Below are 19,052 nucleotides of genomic sequence, written 5' to 3' on the forward strand. Positions count from 1 at the left end.
GTGTATGCTGGGTAGTTCAATCATAGAATTTCTACAAGAAAAGGGATGCCTAATCACAGGTCTTGATTTAATTTGGGCTCAGAAAAATTGTAAAAATCCGGAGAAAATCCTGGAGAAATTAGCTGAGCGCTCAGACCCTGTGATTACTGAGTCTCCAATGGAGCATTTCTCTGTTGTTCTGGGGTCAGTCGTGACCCAGACTCTGGCCGAATTTGAAAATTATGAAAAAAGAATTCAGGCCTTGGAAAAGGATTTATTAGCAGAAAAAGCTAAGAGCCAAAGTATCTGGGAAAGCATGCTGGCGCAGACAAAGAGCCTGACCGCGGCACTGACTGCCCAGATGAAAGAAAGGCTTGTAACGCCTGCAGACACCACCTCTTCGGTCTCCGTGTCTGAATTTGAATGGAGTGATTCGCGGGAATCGGGGAGAAAGGCAGAGAATGCCCCGAGGGGCTCTTCGGGGGAGAGGAGTTCCCCGAAACCAGGCACAAAAGACTCTGCCAGAGACTCAGAGAATTCCTCTGCACATGCCTCTGCACGGCAGAAAGCCTCAAAGCCACGCAGAAAGCGCAGGTCCCGACCGGACTCCCCCGTAGCCAGCGGCGAAGAGAGCTCCGGTGAGGAGGGCGCCATGGTGCACAAGCACGTGCTGCCTGTGATAAGGACTGAGTCCGTGAAGGGCAGGAAAGGCGCTGCAGGGACCACCGTGATCAAAAAACAGTTCACAGACGCACAGCTCAGTGACTTACAAGTCAAATATGCGAGAGATCCTGGGGACTCAGTCGCTGACTATGTGTATCGAGTGTCCCGAGCCGGCGGGGACCGGGTCCTTCTAGACTCGCAGGAAGCTGCTGGAGACTGGGGGGACGATGTGTTCCTGACACGTGAACCCGAGGGGACACACAGCCTCACCGCTCGGATAGCCTACTGGGCAAGCAGTGTCCGCCCAGCCTACCGGGGGGAGACGATGGAACTACGGGTCACCAGCTCCTCTGAGCTCATCACTGCTCTCCGCAGACTTGCCTGTGTCCAGGCTATCTATGATAAGGGACATTATGATTGCCCATTTTATGCCCCTGTGGACCCGGAGAGACTGCACCCTATTATGAAGGGTTTGCCAGCAACTCTGCAAATCCAACTAATGAAGAATGTTGAGAAAATTGAACGTGTGCTTGGAGAAAATGCAGAGAACGATGGTGCTAAAGAGCACGTAATGACTTGGGCTGAACTGTTAACTGACTTGAATGCCCACGGGCTGCAGTTTGGGTTTGGGTCTCCTGAAGGAAAAGGGGCTGGGGAGAGACAGTCTCATGCTTCTCCCCCAGAAAATCCCAGGACTCTGCGCAGGCAGGTCCGGCCAGTGCAGGACTGCCCCCCAAGGGGGACCGGTCCTTCAGGCTTCTCCCCGAGGGGAAGGGGCAGAGACCCACAGAGTGACTGGAGACCCAGAGGAAAGAACAGTTGGTATCTACAAGCCCTGACTTTAGGGGTACCAAAAACTGTTTTAAGGCAGCTGGCAGACTGGCAGCTGAAGGATCTAGTGCGGTGCCTTCAGAAATCGGCTGCAAAATCCAGAGGCAGCCGCGAGAAGCTCAGGGCCAGCGACAGCGGCACGCCCAGCGGTGGCTCCCAGAGCGGCTCGCCCAGAAGCGGCAGCCCCCCCGCTGGGAACTGCAGCTCGTCCCCAGACAGGAAGGTTAACCCTTTCTCGTCTCCCATACGGGAGGCAAAACACTGAATTAGTGTAATAGTGGCTCGGCAGCTTTTAATGGTCAGCAGTCACGGGGAGAGCTACAGGAGCCCCCAGAATAAAGACCTGCTGCCTAGGTGAGCCACGTGGTCACTGACCACCTGCCCCAGTACAAAAGGCCAACCTATAGGGGTGGTGCCAATGACACTGGGTAAACCCAGAGGCTTATATGCCTGGGAAGCCCTGGATGCAAATGGAAAAGGCCACCGGATCAGTGCACGGTGGATCGTCCCCAACTATTAATTGCCAAGCCTGGCCTTTATAGGCCGAGGCAGGTTTTGTCTCCTTACAGGTTAAGGCCGAGGCAGAGGACCAGTTCCTGACCACCTGACCAGCACCTGGGAAGGGGAGAGCCAGCTACATGAGAGATGGAGTCATATCACCGGGGTGGCCAGTGGATGATGGCATCCAGACCCACGGACTGTGACCTCCAGCCATGGACTCAGAGCATCTAAGGCTCTGCCATGAACTTGGTTGCTCTACCAGGAACAGAGCAATCTTCAAATTGACTGTGTAGCTTTATTAATACTGTTTGGGCTATTGTTGAGCCTTGTTAAGTATTGTTAAATATTGTTGGGGCGATTAATGTATTACCTATTGTTAATGTTGGAAAAGGCTAAGCCATATATATATATTAATAGGTTCCTAAATTGAAGGGAGATCACCTCTCACTCAAGTTCTAGACAAAGATGCTCATTACCACCGGGGTGGGATGTCCTGGAGTCCTGTACCCCTAAATTCCTCTCCTGCCCGGACTTCGGGGGGAAAGGGGAAAAGTCGCCTGGTTTCCCCCCCCCCCCCTCGCCTGCCCTGCAGCCGTGAAGGGGGCGGGGACTGCTCCGTGAGTTCCCGCGCAGGAGCCAGGCCGGGATTGGCCGTGCGCTTTCGCGCCTAAGGTGTGGTAACTCTGCCCTTTGTCTAGCAAGGTTATAAATATTGGGGGTCTTCCCGCCTTTGGGGTTCCCGCTTTGGATTTTGCGTGTGTCTGGACGCATGTCTCTGCCTGAGCTCGTTCACTCCCTTGTGCCTGGACTGCAGAGAGACTAAGGACTTGTTTTGGTGTTAGGCACACACCTTTGTCTGCCTAACGACCCTTAACGACCCTTAACGACTCCTGCAGCCGCTGGAGGAGGAAGACAGACCGCACGAGCCAGCCTGAGTGAGTTATTTGGCTTAGCTTAATTTAGTAAGAAACCGCTATTAATTAATAGCTGAGTCCTTTTCCAAAAACTGACTTCCAAATATATATAGTCAGATTATTAATGGTATCCTTGTAGAATTCTCATGCAACTCAACCTGTTTATCAAACGAAATTAATCTTTGTATATATAGTTGTGGGGGCGGGTTTTGTAAAAATAAAAAATATCTATTTTTGATAAATTCTCGACTCGGCCACGAATTATTACTGCCCTCCGCAACAACAAGACAGCTGATAAGCACCACATGCTGGGCAAGCAGGGTCTGCCGGGCTGCAGGGAGACTTGATCTCCGTAGATAAATGCAAGGCATCAAGCCAGTATGTACGGCTGCTCTTGAGCTTAGGCAGGGGGCTCTCGGCTCCCCATCTATGTATGAAGTGCAGGCGTGCAGGCCCTCTGCTTCTCAAAGGGTTCGCAAACAGCTTAACTGCACCTGGAGATCAATGCAAGAGGTCTGAGCCTCAGTAATGCTTGCAAGTGAGTAAGGCCTGATCCTATGTCTAGGCCATGCAAGCAGGCCAGGGCAGCTATGTGCTGCTATGTGGATCAGAGCTGAGCTTGGTTCTCTGAGTCTGGACACTCTGAATGCTCTGAATGCTCTGAACTTCTGATCAGTCGGAACCTCTGACCATGTAGTGCTCCTTTGATCCCCTCTTTATAAACTCTGAGCCGAGATTTGTGGCTCATTTGGACATCTAAAGTGACCAATCAGGCTGGCAGTAGGCCAAACCTTACCCCAATAGGCAGTAGCAGTTTGCCTGGACCTCCCAATAGGGGATCACCTGGGCGGACCCCAGAGGTACATGGGCTGGGCGTGTGTGTGTTACACAACCTGTTTACTGCCATAGGTCCCTGGCAGAAAAACATGTCCAGGCATGTAGAGGCATAGAGAAGCCTCAGTTTTAGGGCTGCGGCCCCTCCACCACAGTCTCCTTCAGCCTCCTCCACACTGCACTCCCAGCTCCATCAGCTGATCCTCTCCAGCCCTATTCTCCAGCTTTGGTGCCCTTCTCTGGACCTGGTCCAGGCCCTCAATGTCTTTCTTGGAGAGAGGGGCCCAAAACCCTCACCAGTGTCCAGTTCAGGGGCACAATCTCTGCCCTGCTCCTGCTGCCCACACCAGTGCTGATCCAAGCCAAGCTGCTGGTGCCCTTCTTGCCCACCTGGGCATGCCCTGGCTCACCTTCAGCTGCTGTCACCAAGCACCCCGAGGTCCTTTTCTACAGGACAGTTTCAGCTACTCTGCCCCAGCCTGGAGCCTTTCTGGGGTTGCTGTGACTCAAGGGCAGGACTCAGTCCTTGGCTTTGTTGAACCTCATCCCATTGGTGTCACCCATGGATCCAGCCTGGCCTGGTCCCTCTGTAGAACCTTCCTGCTCTTAAGCAGATGAAGACTTTTCCTCCCAGCTCGGTGTCATCTGCCTGTTGACTGAGGGTGCCCTCAGGGGATCCCTCATCCAGACCGCTGATGAAGATACCACAGACACTAAAGAATCCAAACCCCATCTGGATCCGGGTTAGACCACACCTTGAGTACTGTGTCCAGTTCTGGGCCCCTCAATTTAAGAAGGACATTGAGATGCTTGAGCGTGTCCAGAGAAGGGCAACGAGGCTGGTGAGAGGCCTCGAGCACAAGCCCTAAGAGGAGAGGCTGAGGGAGCTGGGATTGTTTAGCCTGGAGAGGAGGAGGCTCAGGGGAGACCTTATTGCTGTCTACAACTACCTGAAGGGTAGTTGTAGCCAGGAGGAGGTTGCTCTCTTCTCTCAGGTGGCCAGCACCAGAACAAGAGGACACAGCCTCAAGCTGTGCCGGGGGAGATTTAGGCTTGAGGTGAGGAGAAAGTTCTTCACTGAGAGAGTCATTGGACACTGGAATGGGCTGCCCGGGGATGTGGTGGAGTCGCCGTCCCTGGAGCTGTTCAAGGCAAGATTGGACGTGGCACTTGGTGCCATGGTCTGGCCTTGAGCTCTGTGCTAAAGGGTTGGACTTGATGATCTGTGAGGTTGTGGTGGAGGGTTGCACAGGCCTCAAGTGACTATGTTTACAAACCTATTCATGCCTGGACATGTTGTCCCCCGTGTTGCGGAGAGGAGTTTTGGGGAATGATATGAGGCCGATCTTTATGAAAGTTTAAATGATTTATTGCTAAAACACTAGAAATCTCCTTCCCCAAACTTATTTATAACTACCCCACGAAAGTTCTTGGTTCGCGGTTGCGAATTAAAATGCAGAATGACTAAATGAAGAGAGTCTACGTTTTAAGAGAGTTCATTGGAGTCTTGAGAGATTATTCAGTCTTTAGATTAAGTTTTGTTAGTTACTCACTGTCCGAATGCAGTTCTGAGAAGTCTTGCAGTATTATGGATTTAAGGCGCGTTGTCCGAGCCTGAGCAGGTCCGGGCCGAGCTGGACGCTGGCCTTCGAGGCTGACGAGGATCGGGGCGCTGCCAAGTTCTGTGCCGTCCTGAGCCGGCTGTAACTTCGACGCTGCGGTGGTAATGCCGAGCGAGTGCCGATGCGTGTGTGTGCAAGCGAGCAGGGTAACAAGCCAAAGTGCAAAAGGGGAGAGATGCCCGATTAAGGCAAATGCAGTATTTTTATGGTGTCCAGAAGAGGTGTGTTCAGCCAACTCAGGCGGACTTAGGTGAACTTTACAGATTGGTACAAAGTTGTAATCAATTCATACATTGGATAATTTTTACCAAAAACAACCTGTGGCACCACCCAGGGGTCAGCCCCCAACAGATGTTCATTGGGTGGTCACAATGCCTGAGAATCCGAGCCTTTTTTCCAAAACAATAGCCTATGTTTACATTTTTGCCCCTCTGGGGGAAGAGATCTTCCCAGAGACTGTACGGCTGCTGGGACAGCAGCTGTCCTCATGCAGGCAGATAGAAAGCAATGTTTTGACTTTTCGATGGCTGGCCTTTATGTGAGCCACAACCCTATGTACAAATGAGGGTTTTGCAAGAGGGCTCTGCTACCTTCCACGACACCCCCGAAGGGTGTTACCCTGCCTAAACTTGGGGTAAACAAGTTAAGGAAGACAAAGGGACACAATAGCCTTGGTGCCTTCCAGTCTAGGTTGCCTCCTCGAAGGTTGAAGTAAACACGTAGTGTAAGCTCACACACCTAGGGTGGGGAATCCACCTGAGCCCTCTCCATATTTGGGGGTACAGGACTCCCGGACTTCACCTTATTTGGTATGTTTGGGCCTGTTGCCAAGCCCCTATTGGACAGAATTGTGGCCAAGGACCATCAATCTCGGAATCAAAACTCATAAAAGGGACAATTCAGTGTCTCTGCTATCTCGCTTCTCGCATCTCGCAGCTCGCTCCTCTCCTGCCACCCTCTACCACCCACCTGCTGCTCCTAGCCGCTTCCAGCCACTTTTGGGGACCACCGCCGCTGCATGACTCCAGCCCACGGCACCAGCCCAGGGAACTGACCAAGGCACTCCCGGCCAGCCGCCGCTCCAGCTGCCGTTCCCAGCTTGACTGTGCCCGTGGAAGCTCCAGACAGCGTGCCCCAATAGCCCCTGAGCTAATCTATTCAAACCCACGGTATTTGGGACCATCGAAACTGACCCCAGCCAGTGAGTAACTGAGCAAACTCGATCTAAGTCAGCATAAACTCTCAATAACTTACCAGTGGCACTTTCATGCCACAGACTCTCTTCCTAAATCCTTTCAAACCTCTGCTAAATTCCCAACTTGCTGTACATAGACATTCTGAAATGTAATCTCGAAACTGCATACAAAGAACTTGTGTGGGGTAGCTGTAAATAAGTTTGGGGAGGGGGAGTTCCTTGTGTATATAATATTAAATTATTTAAACCCTTTTAAAATTCGGCCTCATATTTCACTCCCCCAGAACCCAGACGAACCCCTCCACGACAGACGAACCCCTTCCAACCTTGGTGATACTGTGGTACTGTTCTCCAGGATGTCTTCCCCTGCTGTACCCTCGGCAGTGTGGAGGCTGTGGCAGAGGCTCCGATGCCCGCAGGAACACACCAAGCTTTCCTGCCTGTCTCCTTCATGCTCCAGCTGCTGCGTGGGCAGCACAAAGGAAGGAACCCAGAAGCCTGCTTGGTTCAGTACCCAGGCCACACTGCTGGCACCTTGGCAGAGGGACACTGGGGAAACAGGGCTGGAAAAAGACTTGTTCTGTGTCCTGGTGAGGAAAGGCAAGAGCTGGCTCTGTGCTCCGTGCATGCTGGCTCTCAGTAGCCAGTGCAGGTGACAGCTGCTGAGTGGCTGCCAGGCACAGGTCCTGCAGAGGAGTGTTTGCAGCCCTGTGGCTCAGACAAGGGCAATGGGCACAGACCTGCCCATCAGAAGTTCCATCTGACCGTGAGGATGAGCCTCTGCAATCGAAGTGCGCTGGAGCCCTGGAGCAGGCTGCCCAGAGAGGTGCTGAAGTCTTCGTACCTGGAGGCATCCGCACCCCACCTGGACACGCTCCTGTGTTGCCGGTGTTGCGCCCCGGCATGAAACGACTTTTGGGCCACCAGCATGGTAGATGGTCGATCTCTGTCTACTTCCTTGGATACAGAGACTTATGTGCTTGCTTGGGAGGGGCCTGCACAGCTACCTTCGGGTAAGATTGGTGGAAGGCACAGATGGGCTTGTGGGGGGTGCCACCCACCGCCTGGTTTCCTGCCTCCGAGATGGACTCAAGGACGCTTTGCAGCATGGGTTTGCTTATTGCTTATCAGCTCATGTTCTGTTAGCAAGAAATCCTTCCACACTTGGCCGGGGGGTTGGACTCAATACTCTCCAGAGGTCCCTTCCAGCCCCTGCCATGCTGTGCGATTCTGAGAGGGCTCAGGCAGAGCTGCGGGCTCCGCGGCGCTCAGGACCTTCTGCATGTTCTCAGGGGCTGCACTGGCTTGCAGCGGAGCCTGCGGAGCTCGGGGGAGGTGCTGGCGCAGCCAGGACCGTTGGAGAACCTGGCTTGAAACCCTCTCTCCTGTGGGAGAGCAGAGCAGCAGCCTTGGCAGGGCTGGCAGGGGCACTGCTGGGCACTGGGGGAAGCTCCCTGGGAAGAGACACTTGGCTGCATCACGGAGCGGGAGCAGCTGCCTCAGGGCAAGGTCAATTCCAACCCGCCTGGGGTCCGCGTCCCTTCTCCCGAGTGGGACAATCCATGCCCTCACGGTTCGTGTCCCCTGTCCCGCGTGGGACAATCCATCTCCCCGGGGCCATGTTCCTTCTCCTGTGTGGGATAGTACCTGTGTGGGATAGCTCCTCCGAGCTGGGTCCCCTTTTCCCTCGGTCCCCTCTCCCGTATGGGACACTCAACCCCCTGGGGGCCACGACCCGGCTCGGGGCCATGCGTGACAGCGGTCGCGGACCGCTGCCGGGAGCAGGCAGCACCGCGGGCAGGGCAGGCAGCGCCGGGGGCAGGGCAGGCAGCACCGCGGGCAGGGCAGGCAGCGCCGGGGGCAGGGCAGGCAGTGCCGCGGGCAGGGCAGGCAGCGCCGGGGGCAGGGCAGGCAGCGCCGCGGGCAGGGCAGGCAGCGCCGCGGGCAGAGCAGGCAGTGCCGCGGGCAGAGCAGGCAGCGCCGCGGGCAGAGCAGGCAGCGCCGGGGGCAGGGCAGGCAGCGCCGGGAGCAGGCAGCGCCGGGAGCAGGCAGCGCCGCGGGCAGGCAGCGCCGCGGGCAGAGCAGGCAGCGGCGCGGGCAGGGCAGGCAGCGCCGGGAGCAGGCAGCGCCGGGAGCAGGCAGCGCCGCGGGCAGAGCAGGCAGCGCCGCGGGCAGAGCAGGCAGCGGCGCGGGCAGGGCAGGCAGCGCCGGGAGCAGGCAGCGCCGGGAGCAGGCAGCGCCGCGGGCAGAGCAGGCAGCGCCGCGGGCAGAGCAGGCAGCGGCGCGGGCAGGGCAGGCAGCGCCGGGAGCAGGCAGCGCCGGGAGCAGGCAGCGCCGCGGGCAGAGCAGGCAGCGCCGGGGGCAGGGCAGGCAGCGCCGGGAGCAGGCAGCGCCGGGGGCAGGGCAGGCAGCGCCGGGAGCAGGCAGTGCCGCGGGCAGAGCAGGCAGCGCCGGGGGCAGGGCAGGCAGCGCCGGGAGCAGGCAGTGCCGGGGGCAGAGCAGGCAGCGCCGGGGGCAGGGCAGGCAGCGCCGGGGGCAGGGCAGGCAGCGCCGGGAGCAGGCAGCGCCGGGGGCAGGGCAGGCAGCGCCGGGAGCAGGCAGTGCCGCGGGCAGAGCAGGCAGCGCCGGGGGCAGAGCAGGCAGCGCCGGGGGCAGGGCAGGCAGCGCCGGGAGCAGGCAGCGCCGGGGGCAGGGCAGGCAGCGCCGGGAGCAGGCAGCGCCGCGGGCAGAGCAGGCAGCGCCGGGGGCAGAGCAGGCAGCGCCGGGGGCAGAGCAGGCAGCGCCGGGGGCAGGGCAGGCAGCGCCGGGAGCAGGCAGCGCCGCGGGCAGCCCCCGTCCCTGCGCACGCGCGGCCGCGGGGTCCTTGGCGGGCGGGGGTGACTTTGGGCAGGCTCCGCCGCGATGCTGAACCGGCTGCTGGGGCCGCGCTACGTCCAGCTGCTGCAGAACTGGTGAGGCCCAGCCCGGGGCTGTCCGCTCCACCACCGGGAGCCCTCACCGTGGGCCTTGGTTGTGCGGGCCGGGCCGCGGCCGCTCCCGTGGTCCGCCGGGAAGCGTGCGGCCTGTTCCGCGCCCCTCGCCGTGTCCCCGGCGCCGGCCGCGCACCCCAGGGCGCACTGGAGGAGCCCAGAAGGGCTCCGCGGCCCCTGCCGTTCTGAGCGCTGTGCCCCGGCGCTGCGTCCTCCGTGTCCCCGCCGGGGCCGGCCCCGCGGTGCGGAGCCGCGGTCGGGCTGGGGCTGAGAGGGGAGGGCTGCATTGGTGGTTTGCTCGGCGGCGGTTTGCTGGGGTGGGTTTGGGCTCCGCGCTGCTGGGGCTGCCTGCAGAGTGTCGGAGCTTGGGTACCTGTCACAGGCCTGCAAGGGCGGGAGGATGGCTCAGCAGCGAAGCGAGGCTTTGCCTAGCGCAGCAGTTCGCTGTTCGGATAGAAGCATCTCAGCCTTGCTCTGTGAAATGTCCTGCCCACCCCGGGGGCTGACACCTCTGTGCGAGCTTCATTCGGGGTTTCTGCCAAGCTTTGCCCTTCTTGGGGACCTCAGTGAGCATTTGTCAGAGCTTTCAGAGTGGAGCCTTTGTGGTGCTCACCTGCACGTGTGTGTCTCTTCTGTAGGACCCCTACCCTCGCCACCTGGGGGGGGGTAGGTGTTACTGGCCTGATATGGTTCACAGACTGGAAGCTGATCCTTCAGTATGTCCCCTACATCGGTGGCAAGTATAAAATTGAAGACTGAGCTCTAATGGTAAGTTCTGCTTGTGCACCTCCTAGCTTTGCACTGATGTCACAGGATCAGGGATGTCAGGGCTTGGAAGGGACCTCTGGAGACCTTTGAGCCCAACCCCTGCCAGAGCAGGAGCAGAGAACCCAGTGCAGGTCACACAGGAACACATCCAGACAGGGCTGGAAAGGCTCCAGAGAAGGAGACTCCACAACCTCTTTGGGCAGCCTGGGCCCAGCTCTGGACCCTTACAGCCAAGAAGTTCTTCCTCATGCTGAGCTGGAACTTCCTGTGCTGCAGCTTCCATCCAGTGCCTCTTGTCCCATGGCAGGGCACAAGTGAGCAGAGGCTGTCCCTGTCCCTTCCTTCCCGACCCCAGCCCTCAGCTATTTGCAGACACTGCTCAGATCCCCACTCAGCCTTCTCCTCTGCAGGCTGAGCAGCCCCAGGGCTCTCAGCCTCTCCTCCTCAGGCAGTGCTGCAGCCCCTTGCAGCCCTGCCTTGGGCTCTCTCCAGCAGATCCTTGTCCCTCCTGAACTGGGGAGCCCAGACCTGGGTGCACTATTCCAGGTGGGGCCTCACTAGGGCAGAGTAGAGCAGGAGAGTAACCTCACTGGATCTGCTGGACACTCTCTCCTGAATGCCCCCCAGGACCCCTTTGACCTTGGCCACCAGGGCACCTTGCTGTCCCATGAAGAACTTGGTGTCCACCAGCACTCCCAGGTCCTCCACAGGACTGCTCTCCAGCAGGTCACTTCCCAACCTGTGCTGGTGCAGATGTTCTCCTTGTGCAGGACACAATCACATCCTTGGTTCAAACCAGAACTGCTCACTTTGGTTGCTTGGACCTTTTTAAGTTGCTGTTTTTAAGCAGGGGGTTCACAGGGTGCAGGAGGATGAAATAGTAACAAGATCATGATTCTCAAGTGCTGATTTTTCCAGCAGTGTCTCTTTCACAGTGTGATGCCTGAGGACAGGAATGAAGTTCTCTGTGCTAATTTGGAGCTTCTGAGATCTGTTTCCTTCTCTCCCCAGGCAGAATGGCTCCAAGCTGTGCTGCCAGACCAGGTTGCTTTCTGATGGTTGTGACTGTTAGTAAAGGGAAGCTGAACGTTCAGAGTTGGTTCTGGTTACTGTACAGCATAAATTCCTTGCAAAATTGGCATTCTCAAGATCTTTCCCCCCTGGTTTTAGTTGTCTGTGAGAGCTGAATCGTGCCCAAACTGAGCAGCTGCAAAGCTGGAGTAGCAGCCAGAGGATGCCTTCTGTGGGTCTCTGAACTGTTTCTGTGAGAAGCAGGACTTCAGAACTTCCTTGCTTCAGATGGAAGACAGATCAGCAGCTTCTTGCTTGCATTAGGGGATGCTGCTAGGCAAAGGTCCAGGGGAAGCTAAATACAGCTCAAACCTTGTTTTTCCCTGATCAAAACACTAAATCTTGATGAAGCAAGAGGTTGGCCTTCAAGCAACAGGATTGGACAGGGCAGTCAGTGAGCCTGGAGGGCACAGAGACTCACTTCTCCAGGCCTCTCTCCAGGGACACTTGTTGCAGCTTCAGCAGTGGGAGCCCCTTGTCAAAATGTGTCACATGGCTCCATCCTGCAGCTGAGGAATGAAAGACTCTTAGAATCATGGAGTCAGCCAGGCTGCAAGAGAGCTCCAAGCTCCTCCAGCCCAACCCAGCACCCAGCCCTGGCCAACCAACCAGACCATGGCACTAAGTGCCCCAGCCAGGCTTGGCTTCCACACCTCCTGGGATGGCAACTCCACCACCTCCCTGGGCAGCCCATTCCAGTGCCAATCACTCTCTCTGCCAACAACTTCCTCCTAACATCCAGCCTGAACCTGCCCTGGCACAGCTTGAGGCTGTGTCCCCTTGTTCTATGCCTGGGCACCTGGCAGCAGAGCCAGGTAAATCGACAGGCATTTATACACCACGGACTTACTGGGAGGTACAATTACAGCCAGCTTAGAACCGATACAGAAACCCAAACTTCCCCACACGCAGCAGAGAAAGTCCAGAAGGAACCCACAGCAGCCTCACTCCTCACAGACCACAGAGCTAACCAGGCTGGAAAAGGGCTCTGAAATCCAACCGAGTCCAACCTAGCACCTTCTAAGGCAGAGTGCCTCATGCAGCCTCCTCTTAAACACCTCCAGGCACGGCGGCTCCACCACCTCCCTGGGCAGCCCATTCCAATGCCAATCACTCTCTCTGCCAACAACTTCCTCCTAACATCCAGCCCAGACCTGCCCTGCCACAGCTTCAGGCTGTGTCCCCTTGTTCTGTCCCTGGCTGCCTGGCAGCAGAGCCCAACCCCACCTGGCTACAGCCTCCCTTCAGGTAGTTGTAGACAGCAATGAGCTCTGCCATGAGCCTCCTCTGCTGCAGGCTGCACACCCCCAGCTCCCTCAGCCTCTCCTCACAGGGCTGTGCTCCAGGCCCCTCCCCAGCCTTGCTGCCCTTCTCCAAACACCTTCCAGCACCTCAACATCTCTCTTGAATTGAGGAGCCCAGAACTGGACACAGCACTCAAGGGGTGGCCTGAGCAGTGCTGAGCACAGGGGCAGAAGAACCTCCCTTGTCCTGCTGCCCACACTGCTCCTGAGCCAGCCCAGGATGCCATTGGCTCTGCTGCCCACCTGGGCACACTGCTGCCTCCTCTTCAGCTGCTGCCAACCAATACCCCCAGGTCCCTGTCTGCCTGGCTGCTCTCAGCCACTCTGGCCCCAGCCTGTAGCACTGCTTGGGGTTGTTGTGGCCAAAGTGCAGAACCCTGCACTTGGCCTTGTTCAGTCTCACCCCATTGGCCTCTGCCCACCCAGCCTGGCCAGGTCCCTGTGCAGGGCTCTGCTACCCTCCAACAACTCCACAGCTGCTCCTAGCTTGGTGTCATCTGCAGACTTACTGCTGCTGGACTCAATCCCCTGCACCAGACCATCAGTGAAGGTACTGAACAGGACTGTGCCCAGCACTGGCCCCTGGGGCACACCACTGATGGCAGCTGCCAGCTGGATGTGGCACCATTCACCACCAGTCTCTGGGCCCAGCCCTCCATCCAGGTCTTGGCCCAGATCAGAGTGAATCTGTCCAAGCCAGCAGCTGCCAGCTGTGCCAGGGGCTGCTTGTGGCAGACAGTGCCAAAGGCTTTGCTGCAGTCCAGGCAGACTCCATCCACAGCCTGCCCCACAGTCACCAGGTAGGAACCTGATCATAAAAGGAGCTCAGGTTGGTCAGGCAGGACCTGCCCTTCCTAACCCCCTGCTGGCTGGGCCTGAGCCCTTGGCTATCCTGTAGGTGCTGTGTGATGGCACTCAAGGTGACCTGTTCTGTGACCTGTTCCATGCCTTTGCCTGGCACTGAGGTCAGGCTGACAGGCCTGGAATTTCCTGCTTCCTCCCTCTGGCCCTTTTTGTGGATGGGTATCACACTGGCAGCTTCCAGTCTCTGGGGACCTCATGCAGTCAGCCTGAGGGACTGTAAATGGTTAGAGTCAAGGCAGTGGAAGAGCTCTCAAGTCTTGTAGAGGCAATTAAATCATAGAAGCAGAGAGCTGGTTTGTTTGGAAGAGACCTTTCAGATCTTCAGGATCATCATTAACCCAGCCAGGACACCACTGATCCATGGCTTTCAATCCCCTCCAGGGATGGGGACTCCACCACTGCCCTGGGCAGCCTGGGCCAGGCCTTGACAACCCTTTGGGGGAAGAAATTGTTCCTCATGTCCAACTTAAACCTCCCCTGGGGAAACTTGAGGCTATTTCATAGATTCCCAGGATGATTTGGGCTGGAAGGGACCTTAAAGACCATCCAGTCCCAACCCTCTACCATGGGCAGGGACACCTCCCACCAGCCCAGGCTGCTCAAGGCCTCATCCAGCCTGGCCTTGAACACCTCCAGGGAGGGGGCGTCCACAGACTCCCTGGGCAACCTGTGCCAGTGTCTCCCCACCCTCAGTTTCTTCCTCCTCTCCAGTCTCAATCTGCCATCCCCAAGCTTCAATCCATTCCCTCTTTCCTATCACTCCAATCCCTTGTCCAGAGACCCTTCCTGGCTTTCTTGCTGCCCTTTTCAGGTACTTCCTCTTGTCCTGTGGCTAACGACCTGGTAAGGGTTTTCTGTACTTAAAATGGCCTTCTGCTAGGACGCATGGATCCATTGCTGAGATCCCAGTGTGTGCTCCTTGCTTTGAAGCAAGAGCTCTGCTGTGCCATTGGATCACCTGGAAAGAGGACCAGAGGAGGGTGCTTCTGTAGTGGCTTCACACTGCTCTCCAGGGGCCCAGCAGAAGCTCCTGCTCTGGTCCCTGGAGGCATTTGAGGCCTTACTGTGGTGTTGGCTGCTGTGGCCCTGTGCAGGGAGCTCCTTTTAATGTCTGCTTTGTGTTTGTTGTAGGAATTGTGTTGCTGTATAGAGTGGTTTGGAGCCCTCTGTCCGCTGAGACCCTGCTTTGAGGTGACCCTGAAATGCCCAGCACAGACTCTGCAGCTAGTTGTGGTTTTCCCCCTTCTCCCAACACCACTTTGGACCCCTTGGCTATGAACAATAACTTCATCAATCAGCCTGCCTGGAGCCCCTCTGATCACTTCCACAGCAGATCTCCTGAGGAGAGTAATTTATGAGCCTGATGTGCAGAATAAACCAAGTGAATGATTTGTTGTTGGGTTTGTGCTACCTTCTTCTGCCCAAACTGCTGCTTTGGAGCTGGGCTGTGCTCAGTGTCTTTGGCTATGTCCTAAGGAAGGGCTCCTGCACATTTGCCTCCTCTTGTGTTGGTTCCTTGGGCATCCACCAGTGCCTGCTGTGGTGCTGGGCTTGAGGAGGCTTTGCTGTGTCCCTGGGGTGTTGCTGCTCATCACTCTCCCGTTCTGGAGCTGTTTTGGGGGTGTGTGATTGGAAGCTGACCTAGATTGGCAGCAGCAGCTCTGGGCTCCTGTGTGGGTAGCTTGTAGCCAGCGTGGCAGAGTCTCTTGGTACCACAGGCTCCATGTTTCATAGACCTGTAGAATGGTTTGGGAGGGAAGAGACCTTCCAAGGTCCTCCAGTCCAACCCCTTGCAGCCAGCAGGGACATCCCCAACTAGAGCAGGTTGCTCAGAGCCCCAGACAACCTGACCTGCGGTGGTGCTAGGGATGAGGCAGCTTCCACCTCCAGGCAACCCGGGCCAGGGTCTCACCACCCTCCCAGTAAAGAATTACTTCCTTAGTGTGGTTTAAAGCCAGTTCACACTCGAGGCAGTGAGTGTGGCCTGCAAGCAGATTGCCTCTCTGCCTGCACCTCGGGGCTGGAGGATGGCAAATCCCCAAACTCTGGGAGGCTTTTTGTGTACTGGGGTGAAAACCACTGGTTTAGGGAGCTGCTCAGTCTTCTGGTGTGGTATTTGGGCAGGAAAAGAAGATGGATCTGTATGGATCTGTACTTGGAGAGACTTGCCAGCTGACTTTGGTGATGAAACAACCCTCCACCAGAGCCCTTTGGGGGGAACCTTTTCAGTTGCTCAAAGGAAGCACCAGGATTGTTCCTAGTTTGGTCTCTGCCACTGAGCCACAGCAGGCAGCTTGTACTCAGGGAGAAGTTCGTCCCTGCCTGCAAGGACCAGAATTGCCAACCAGCTTAGCTCCGTGTAAGCCCAGGATCACTGCTTGCTCTCTGCTCAGTGTCAGATTGCACCTCCCTGTGAGTTTTGGGCTCTAATGAAAGGCTCAGATCTCTTGAGGGAGAAGCCTTGGTTGTACGAGCTGTGCTGCTTGGGTGCCACCTCCAGGGCTGAAGGTTTCTGAGTGTTTCTGTGGAAGAGTGTTGTAAAACCAGCTTTGAACTGGCATAAATGGTGGCACCATGCAGGAGACTTCTTTAACAGAATGACTTGAGCAGTGCCACTGATCATTAACTGGGGGGCAGGGAATGTACTTAGCATGTGCAAAGCTCACTTTGCTGCCCTGGCACATGCCAGAGGATGTGCAGAAGCTGATGGTGTGGTGGGATAACTGTGCTGTGTCCTTGATCTGTCCCACTCCCCTGCTCCAGCAGTGCTCCCCAGCTCCTGGCTGACTCCAGAATGCCAAAGCTGCTGTGCCCTGAAGCAATGAGAGTGGAGGCTTGGCAGATCAATGGATCAATAGCTAACGGGTGGGAGGCAAGAGGATGGGGCCAGACTCTGCTCAGTGGTGCCCAGGGACAGGACAAGGATCAATGGGCACAAACTGGAACCCAGGAGGTTCCATCTGAGCAGGAGAAAGATGATTGGTGTGAGGGTGCTGGAGGCCTGGAGCAGGCTGCCCAGAGAGGTTGTGGAGAGCTTCCACTCCCCCTGGCCATCGTGACCCTGGGCTAGCTGCTGTGGGTGCCCTGCTCTGGCAGGGGCTTGGACTGGCTGAGCTCCAGAGGTCCCTTCCACCCCCAGCATGCTGGGATGCTGAGAACAGCTCTGTGCTGCCCTCAGGGCTGTCGAGGTTGATCAGCTCTCAGCCCGAGCAGGCCTGGGCCATGGCTGTTCTCTCAGCCTGTGCTGGCAGCTCAGCTGGGCACAGTTGGAGTCTCTCCTCTCCCTGTCCTGCTGGACATGTCTGGGCAGGGTGGGACTCACACACTGCTGCTGCTGCCTCAGAACGACCCAGTCTGGGCTTGTGCCAGGGGCAGCTCAGCCTCTGCCCCCACAGCTGCAGATGTCAGCAGACCTCCCTTCAAGGCCCTGGTCTCTCTGAGCTGTGGGACTGCAGCTTGTCACATGCAATCACAGACTGGTAGGGACCTCTGGAGGTCTTCGAGTCCACCCCCCTGCCAGAGCAGGGTCAGGCAGGACACACAGGAACACATCTGGGGGGGTTTGAAGGTTTCCCTGTGTAGTGGTTTAAGGCTGATTGGAGCATTCTAATAAGGGAAATGAGATCATAGGTTGTAAACCCAAAATAATGATAGAGTCTTGTGTCACTCATTGGTTTGCTAAGAGGTATAAAAAGGCAAAGTATAAACAACTCCTCCTTTGCTTCAGGTGTTGCTCTCTTGGCTTCTGCTTCGCTCTGCTCTAATCTCTTCCCCAGCTTGGCTGACCAGGTAAGCTGTGAGCCTTGCTGGTTGTTTTCTGTCTGTCCAGCCACAAGAAGGGTCAGAAGGAGGACCTAGGAAATTCCAGGCCTGTCAGCCTGACCTCAGTGCCAGGCAAGGGCATGGAACAGGTCATCTTGAGTGCCATCACACAGCACCTACAGGATGGCCAAGGGCTCAGGCCCAGCCACCATGGGGTTAGGAAGGGCAGGTCCTGCCTGACCAACCTGATCTCTTTTCATGAGCAGGTGACTGCCTGGTGGGTGTGGGGCAGGCTGTGAATGTAGTCTGCCTGGACTGCAGCAAGGCCTTTGGCACTGTCTGCCATAACAACCCCCTGGCAAAGCTGGCAGCCCGTGGCTGGGACAGGGGCACTCTGTGCTGGGTTAAGACCTGGCTGGAGCAGGCTGATTGAGCTGTGGCAATTAACGAGGGAGGAATTATTAAATATGTAGTTAATTTTATTTCCAGCAAGCTCCTCCCACAACCAAATACTAATGAGTTACATTGGGGAAAATCTTCCCCAGGCTGCTGCTGGGCAGTTCATTCATTGAGGAGAGTCAGAACACTGGCAAAGTGTAGCCACCAAATGGCTTTGCCTCCCTTACAAACAGGCAGCCTTGAGCCCATGGGCAAGTCTGTGCCACTCCCTGCGGGGAGCAGGAATTTCCAGCTAGTCCCTGGCTCCTTTGTGGCAGTGCTGGAACTGCTCAGCCCTTGAGAGGCTTCCAGATCTTCCTAGGGTGCTGGGAAAGAGGCAGAGGATCTTTGACCTGACCCTGGTTCCTCTTGGCATGGAGGTTTGCAGAGGTGCAGGTAGCATCTCCTGCAGCTGTGCAGAGAGCACCATGTGGGTGGCACTTCTCACCATGGTGTGAGGCACATAAATGCCTTCTCCTGGGAAGCTTGAGGCACTTTAGTTTCCAGGTAGTTCTAGTCCAAAACACCAGGGCTAGGCTCGTCTGAAGCAGAGGCAGAGCAGAACACATTGTCCAAGCTGAGAGCAGTGAGGCAGAGGAAGCTCCGTGAGGCGGAAGCAGCACACACTGAGGCAGAGGCAGCAGAGCAGAGGCAGCAGGGCAGAAGCAGCACAACTGCTTGTAGCTTAGCTCCATTTCTATTACCTGCCCGTGTGCAGAGGCTCTTTGGCCACAGAGGTTCACCAAACAGAAGGTATTTGCCAAACTGACCACATTAGGTGACCCCGGGGCTTGCTCACCTTTATTTGGGCAAGGCACCAACAAGTCCTAAACACCTGTGGGTACCTGTTTATCACTTTGGGGAGGGACATCATGGCCCAGGCCTTTATTTTCCTTCTGCCCTTACTTCCCCCATCAGCAGAAGGGTGGGGCAAGACAGGACATATAATAGGCCTGGAAAGAGCAGCTGAGGGAACTGGAGCTGTTCAGCCTGGGGAAGAGGAGGCTGAGGGGAGGCCTCATTGCTCTCTACAGCTCCCCGAGAGGAGCTTGCAGTGTTCCCAAGGAACAAGTGGCAGGATGAGAGAAAATGGCCTCAAGTTGCCCCAGGTCGTTGGAAGAAACTTCTTCACTGAAAGGTTCTCAAGCACTGGGAGAGGCTCCTCAGGGGTGGTGGAATCCCATCCCTGGAGGCATTCAGAAACCACAGAGCTGTGGTGCTGAGGGCTGTGGTCTAGTACCAGCCTTGGCAGAGCTGGGGAGTGTTTGGACTGGAGGGTCTGAAAGGGCTCTTCGAACCGAAGCAGTTCTACAGCAGCCACCTCAGTGCTGCCTGTC

At 56.7% G+C, this 19,052-nt stretch overlaps 1 protein-coding gene across 1 annotated transcript; it reads left to right on the plus strand.

The window, feature by feature from the left end:
• Positions 1 to 9,380: 9,380 nt before the first annotated feature.
• LOC135192141 (cytochrome b-c1 complex subunit 10) lies at positions 9,381 to 14,906 on the plus strand. The gene is made up of 3 exons (XM_064175044.1): positions 9,381 to 9,490; positions 10,147 to 10,276; positions 14,647 to 14,906. The coding sequence occupies exons 1-2, from the start codon at positions 9,441 to 9,443 to the stop codon at positions 10,265 to 10,267; spliced, it is 171 nt and encodes a 56-aa protein (XP_064031114.1). The 5' UTR covers positions 9,381 to 9,440; the 3' UTR covers positions 10,268 to 10,276; positions 14,647 to 14,906.
• Positions 14,907 to 19,052: the final 4,146 nt, after the last annotated feature.

Source organism: Pogoniulus pusillus, chromosome 41, assembly GCF_015220805.1.
Source record: "Pogoniulus pusillus isolate bPogPus1 chromosome 41, bPogPus1.pri, whole genome shotgun sequence".
In the NCBI taxonomy this organism is placed as follows: Eukaryota; Metazoa; Chordata; class Aves; order Piciformes; family Lybiidae; genus Pogoniulus; species Pogoniulus pusillus.